The sequence below is a fragment of the Montipora capricornis genome, chromosome 2, assembly GCF_036669925.1.
Source record: "Montipora capricornis isolate CH-2021 chromosome 2, ASM3666992v2, whole genome shotgun sequence".
In the NCBI taxonomy this organism is placed as follows: Eukaryota; Metazoa; Cnidaria; class Anthozoa; order Scleractinia; family Acroporidae; genus Montipora; species Montipora capricornis.
Genome location: NC_090884.1, coordinates 3,289,853 through 3,297,352, shown reverse-complemented (window position 1 = coordinate 3,297,352; position 7,500 = coordinate 3,289,853). Strand labels below are relative to the sequence as shown.

The window sequence follows — 7,500 nt, the reverse complement described above, 5'->3', positions numbered from 1 at the left end:
AGACACGTCGCGCCCAAGCGTCCGCGTGACGTCAGCGCAGGCGTGGTTCACGAGTTTGCAGTTACAAAGTCTCTTTACCGGTGCAGTGGTTGAATTGCAGTCAGCACTGAGAAAAATGAGCGAGGCCAGGGATGAAGAGTCTGAAAAAGGAGATAGAGGTTAATAAAAAACATTAGAGAGTTTTGTAAAGCAAATGGCTTTCCAAAGAACAATGCATTACCGTCCTTGCGTGAATGTGCGTGACGAACATTTCTGTGCGAATGCTCGCACATTAAGGGTGCGTTCGATTGACCCTATTCTGGAATAAGAATACGTGGAGTGATGATTTAAAACGGTATGTCTGGCGTTTTGAAGCAACAAGGATAATAAATTTATGTTAAGAATATCATTTTAGCAGGTGTTTGACAATTTTAATGTGAATCTAAGTAAAAGCGAAGGATTTCTAACTTATATTCCTTTTATTCCTATTCCGGATTACGGTCAATCGAACGCACCCTAAACTTCCGAGGTTTACATATACCATCTTCTAAAATACACTATGGAAAATAAGCATCACCGGAGAAAAGTATCTCTTTAGGGTTTCCCACTTCACTGGCCGTAAATTGTCGAGGTATTAGTATAATATATCGCGCGTTCTGAAAACGCGAGAAAACAAGCAAATGTTCAAACGGTTTGTTTTTATTCAGGATTTCTTCTTGCAGATTGGTCGAGCAGAGCTGCTAGTCCAACAACCCCCGCAAACCATCTCATCGCTGCAGCCAGAAGTGCATACAGCAAAATTATCTCCGGTCTCCAAACGGAGTTCTCCCGTTGCGAGCAAGGAGAAGAGGCATGGCACGAGCGATACTCGGGTTCCAGAGGAGAGCTGGTTGGAATGTTAGAGTTAGGCCTCCAAAAGTGGCTTGCCAAAGGACCAGGGGCTGGATTAACCTACATCTCTTCTCAGGTGGGACGCTCTAAAGCTGTGCCTAATTACTGGGTTACCGCAAACCCAGTCGGAATCTGTCTTTAATTACGTCGTTTTTTTTATTTTTCGTTTTCTTTTTTTTTTCCTTTTTTTCCGTGTCGGTAAAAGTCTTGCCTGTCACTCCCCTGCTAAGTGGTGTCTTTGTGCATAGAGCCTTCTACGCGTATTTTCTTAGGATCGAGAGGGTAGTGGGCAATGCGTAGATTTCTCTGGTGGACACAGTAGAACGATTAACTTAACCGGCAATGGCGTCGAAAGTCATGTAACGCGAATGGCGATTTAGTGGATCTTTGAACAAAATATACCCTTATGAAGTTCAATAATGCAAGCGAATTGGATACTGAACAAGAAAGGCGGTCGAATGTTAGAAGCGACGAGTAAAGGACTTCGACAACAATCTGTCGCCCGTCGAGCCGTAATCAAAGTGAGCTGCCTTCCTAAAATTTTGCCAAGTGTGGTGTTTTGTACAACACTCAAACCAAATGAACAGTTCTCTGGTAACTCAGTATGGGTTCAACAAAGACCGAGAAGGAATCCATATAGTGGATCTGTTATCTCAGTTGTCTCGCTATTTGTCAGATTTGTATTTACCTGTTCTCAACTCTGCACAGTCTTTCGGTATAACAATATTAATTGGAAATTTCACTGATAAGTCATTGACGTGATTGGCGTTTTAGTGGATCTTTAAACAAAATATACCCTCATGGAGCTCAAGAATGGATCGTCAATTGGATGAGCAAGACAGCGCTGAAAAATAAATATCTGGATTTTAAGAGACGAGTAATGGTCTTCGACAACAATTTCATTTTTCGCCTTTGGATATCAAGTGAGCTTTGTTTCTAATATTTTACTAACTTGGTATTATATAAAACACGGAAATCAAATAGCAATTTTTTTATGGATTTAACCATAGTTACTAACTATGATTTAACAAATTAACATTGAAGGAATCGAACGCCTACAAGAATGCATCACAGTGTTTACTCAAGTCGCATCTTAGTTGTCTGACAATTTACATTTACCTGTATTTTGTACTCAACTCTGCAAAGGTGTAAAATATTTGGAAATGTGACAGTGAAGAATTATTTGAATGAAAGTTGTTGTCGCTTTTGTGCTTCATTATTTACGGTCAGCGTTCCGAGTCGAAAAGGGTTTTGATGTGAACTGTCAAAAATGTATTTGATTGCATCTCTTGTTTGCACGCACGCAAATGAAATAGGAAGGTATTTTTGCCTCTAATAGTAAATATGTTGTTTGTTTCGATTAATTTTTCGCTGGAAAAGGATTTTGCCGAGATATTTCCAGCCTTTGTGAACTTTAATATCATGTTGTGTAATTTTCGAGCTTAACAAATTTGCATACGTGCAAATGAAATGTGATATGGGAGCATGTTTTTGGTATAGTGTAACGAAAATAAACAGGTCTGTTGGAAGCTTGCTTGAGTTTCAACAAAATGACCCCCAAAACCGGCAAAAAAACCTGACACTGATGAATAATAAAGTAGCTGCTATCCCCTGGCGATAAATAACCTCGTCTTGGAGAGTAAAGTTTTGACTGTCAACCTGAAGAATTGGGCGATTGTGATCTTTGTGTTGAATTCGCACATTTCTTGTCAAACTTTTTAACACTTACAAAAACAAAAACCCGGTATCTGTGTCAAATGATGTTTCGCGAGTAAACACACCGCGGTAACTTCATCACGGCGCCCTCTGAATCCGATGTAACTTTCGATTTTGCGCTTTTACTTGTGCAGCCGAAAGTAGAATAGCAAAAATCTCCCAGAATGTTTGTCGGTGATCGTAACTTTTTATATTCGGGGTTAAAAATTAATGTTGTTTTCGTGTCATAAATGTTGTTGCTGATGGCAAAATATTTAATTCTCGATCGACCGTCCAGAAAACTTCTGCTCTTCCCAAAAACTTTGTACCACTATTTATTTACTTTTGCATCAATATTTGGGAGCTAACAAAACCAGTTCCTTGCTTGGTCCGCATTTGTTAGCGTTAAAATAGAATTTTCGGTCCAATGCTTCTGTTTTGAGGGGTATATTGTTTTTGATCTCCCATCCAGAAACTAACCCCGCCGAACAGGGCTAAACTTCAGCGAACTATTGTAGCTGTCACATGCTCAGAGGGCACGCTTAAACTTGTGGTGAAAACAAGTTGTGAGGGAACTTGAAAATTATCAACACGTCAGCCCAGAAGCCAATGTTTCTCGCTTCTCTTTTATTTGTTATTCTTCAGAGACTGGAATGCCGTAGTTCAATGCCACACAATTCAGTGCCTTCTGATTTTCTGTAACATATACCACAGGCAACCCAGTGTATGCTTCACAGAAGCATCTCGTTAACAATAGGACCCGTAGCCCGCAAGGGCTACGGGTCAGTGGGCCATGAGACGAAGCCAAATGGGCTATTGACCCGTGGCCCTTGAGGGCTACGCGTCTAATTGCTAATTAGTATCACCCAACTAGTCGGACAGAAAAGGCAATAATAAAGTTAGCAAATGCAAGTTAAAGAAAATTTTATTTGGGAATAAAACGAAAGAAAGCGTTACGCTTCTCGCTACTCGAGGACTATTAATAATAGTCCTCTAGTAGCGTTGCCAATCAAAATTTTGCAGGATTTGCATTAGTCCACCAGTTGGCTGATAGTAACTATAATTATTTTTCACCGTAATGACTAATCTCCTCGAAAAGCGTCTTAAGGGGGTAGGGTCGTAGCTCTTGTTGAACACTATATTTTATTGGCTGTATTGATTTCCAGCATTTTCATTGGCTCGCCGGACAGAGGCTGTCAGTTCATATACCTGGTGTACCTAATAAGGTCAAGGAATGCGTCAGCAATAAAGCGAGCTGAAAACATTTTTGCAGCTCTGAGAAAAAATGGCCGACAAAAGCCGTTTTGGACCGGAATTGACCGAGGCAGAAATCGATGCTTTAGTCGACAATAAAAGGAAGAGTTGTTGATCCTGGAGATGTTAATAAAACAATTATTCTACTCGGGCTTACTGGATATAAAATGATTATAACCAGCGAGGCGAGTAGCGCCGAGTTGGTTATCATTACTTCATATCCAGCGCGCCCTCGTAGAATAATTGTTTATTACCCTCACCAAAGCACTTAACTTATGGCAAGAAAAAGTAGCAAATGCTAGGACTTGCCTCGGGATGGATATCAAATTTGGGTGTACACCTAAATACGTGCGTTTCTGAAAATAAGTGGCGCCTTCAGCTCTCAAAGAACAAACTTCTTTTCACTTGTTTTATGATTACTTCTCATTATTTCCCTAGCGAACGATCAGCGCTCTCCAAGGGCACATCTTAAGTTTCACTCAGCGGCTTCACGCAGCTGAAGTGGACAGAAGATCACTTCGCCTCGAGATCTCAAAGAACAAGCAAGAGGCGGCTGAATTCATAAGTGCCCAGGCTTCTGCCGAGTCACAGTACCGTGAAACAAAAGACGCAGCACGAGGTCTGGAGGAGAGAATTCAGGAGATGAAAGAAGAGGTTGGTTATGGGTGTTCAGAATTTGGCTCAATTTGATAAACGTCATAAGCCCCTTGAAAACGGACGCAACTTCCGTTTGCACACCTTGTTGCGTGTTGCACGACGTTTGAAACTGGTCAAACTTTTCAGCTAACAACTCCCAACATTTCTTTTGTTTCGTGATCCCCGAAGCGTAGCGCAATGTTGGATCCTTCCCATGAGTCACTGCACGTCCTTATGTTGTTGGGAGTTGTTGCCAGGCACCATCAAATATCTGCAGAACCAACAACTCCCGACGATGTTGGGAGTTGTTGCGTCCGTTTTCACGGGACTATAAAGCGAACTGTGTCACGCAGTTTCAGCATCACAATGGTTGAGGTCACGCTGAGGTTTTTCCTACTATGCTAAAGGCAAGTTCACAGTTAACTATAGTTAAAGCATCTCTGGTATGTCGCGTTGGCACCGGAAGACTTGCTATGGTCTATTGCACGTATATATAAACTTTGTGTATTTAGTTAACGCGTTTTACCACGCTAAAAACGCATACGTGACCTTAACCAATGAAGACTCAAAAATGTTTCTTTCATTAATGGAAACCAAAAAAGTAATGCTATACTTTTTAATGTGGACCGCTCGTCCTTGTTCATTTGTTGTGTTCTTCGGTTGTTAGAAATGTTATAGGTCACGGTGATCTGAGGCACTGCTTGATTAACTTTGTCCTTGCTTTGAACTAAAACTATGACGGATATTTGTCATTTTCTTTACAGATGCTCTCCATGGTGCCTATCAGTCGTTTTGAAAACGTTTGCGACGAGCTGGACAACGCCTTGAAACGAGAACAGCAGGCCCAGGCCCTACTTCATGAGCAGACTGCGCAAATGCAAGAGATGGGCGAGCGCCTGGAACTTCATGCCAATCAGGGAGAGGAGAAGGATGTTACCCTTGCAGAAGCTGTCAAGGTGGTAATAATTCCCACCCTGGTCAGAGTTTTTCTCTGTCCTTGTGTGGGCCCATTTCCATTAGTAGGGCTTACGCTCACATAGTTCATATGGGGTAAAAACTTAGCACTTCACATTACACTCTAATCACTTAAGTCTGTTCAAACATAAGTGCTACACGGCCAACATTTGCAGAAACGTAACCCTTCCTTGTACTTGTACATCTTCATTGCCGTGACTTTAACATCTTCAGTTCCCACGGCCTGCTCCCGTCTGACCTTGTAGCTCAGTCGGTAGAGCAGCGGTGATCTAACCCGAAGGTCGTGGGTTCAATTCCCACGCTGGTCAGAGTTTTTTTCTGTCCTTGTGTGGGCCCATTTCCATTAGTAGGGCTAACACTCACATGGTTCATATGGGGTACAAAACTAGCACTTCACATTACACTCTAATCACTTAAGGTAGTAATAAGCCGCCGATATGACTAAACTTCTGAAAAAAAAAACTCTGTCAAAGAAAATCGACGTCGTTCCCATATGCGTTTCAATAGGGAGCTTAAGCAACGACAACGGCGACCTCAACGAGAACGTCATCTCAAAATATAAATTTGCGTTATTTTAATCGCTTCGTGACAATTTCAACGATTGTAATATGACAAGGGTGTGGTTATTACGAAAAAATGACACCAGTCGGAACGGCACTCCATTTTAGGAGAGAAAATGAAACTTTATCCCTAAGTGCTGACGTTCTTCATAAAACCAAAAACTTGGCTATTTCACGTTGTTGTTTTGCTGACGACGGCAATGAAATGGACAAAAGTGAAAAACGCACGTGCAGGGCGTGCAAAGCTATTGTTTTTACCCACTAAATATGCAAATTTCTGACGTTCTCGTTGCCGTCGCCGTTGTTGTTGCTTAAGCTCCCTAATTTCCTTTGGCAACGGGCGTAGGGACAATTGAAAAATCAGGGTCCTAGGCAGAATTCGAACCTAGGAGAAGGATTCGAGGAAGCTTTAGCAGCTCAATGGGAGAGAATCCGACCGGTGTAACGGAAGTCGTAGATTCGAGTCCTGCCTAAGGCCCCCGTTCAGACTATGGGCCCGTTCCGTGGCACCATACCTGGGCACTAAAATGGACGTTGTTCAGACAACCTAGTTTTAACAACGCAGTGATTTCTTCCTTCGTCCACTTTGCACCGGCCGCCGTTATCGTGATTGCATCGCAGGGAAGAATGGGAAAAAGCGGGAAACTGACAACAGCGTGTTCAGACAAATTCCCGTTCCAGGAAACGGTGCCCAAGTCTACCCTTTGAGTTAGTGGGGAGTTTAAAATCTAAGACGCGACTGCAACGAAAACGTCACAAATTGTGCATGTTTAATGAGCAAAAACAATAGCTTCGCGCGCTCTCCACGTATTTTTCATTTTTGTACATTTCTTCCACGTTTTTGGCAACTCTGCGACGTGAAATGACCAATTCTCAAGTTTTACGGAGAACGTGAACACAACGCAGCGAATTTGAATTTTCTATCGTAGCTTTAACACCACAGCTCCTAATTCAGTTCCTGGAAAGTTGCCCTAGTTTTTATTCAGACAAACCAAAATAATGACGAAATGATTAATAAGCCCGAACTTGTAATTTTAAATGACTGTTTCGTTACCGTCGCGTCGTAGATCTTAAACTCCGTAGTCCCCGTGTCTGGGCGCGGTGTTCAAATGTTTGCCCCTGCACTAACAAAAAGCTATTTTCAGACTAGTGCCAGTTCCCGAGAACCGGGAACGGTCACCTAGTCTGAACGGGGCCTAAAACACTGACTTTTCACTTGTCTAGCTTTCGCTCGTTGCCAAGCAACTTGTATCGTATCCTTCTCACGCATCCATTACACCTCTCTATCATCCATGTACCAGCGATTACGATTGAGGAGTCACCTCTTTTTGTGTGCAGGGTCTCAGTGAGGCTAAGATGGAGTTGCGTCGTAAAGAACATGCGATCCGTCAAGTATCAAAACAGATGAGCTACATGGAAAGCGAGAAGAACTCTTTGGTGGACCGACTGGGCGATGCGGAGAAAACTCTGACAGCTGCGGCTAGGTTAGTGGACTGGACATTTAACTGAA

At 42.4% G+C, this 7,500-nt stretch overlaps 1 protein-coding gene across 2 annotated transcripts in view; it reads left to right on the top strand.

Annotated features, from left to right (window-relative positions):
- Positions 1–7,500, top strand: part of LOC138038460 (coiled-coil domain-containing protein 171-like) — a 43,202-nt gene that overhangs the window by 27,335 nt on the left and 8,367 nt on the right. For both annotated transcript variants that reach the window (XM_068884329.1, XM_068884327.1), the window contains exons 21-25: positions 1–158; positions 702–946; positions 4,258–4,473; positions 5,220–5,411; positions 7,329–7,474. The exon at positions 1–158 is cut by the window's left edge. In XM_068884329.1, the coding sequence (XP_068740430.1) occupies positions 1–158; positions 702–946; positions 4,258–4,473; positions 5,220–5,411; positions 7,329–7,474 (957 nt within the window). The remainder of the gene's footprint in view (positions 159–701; positions 947–4,257; positions 4,474–5,219; positions 5,412–7,328; positions 7,475–7,500) is intronic.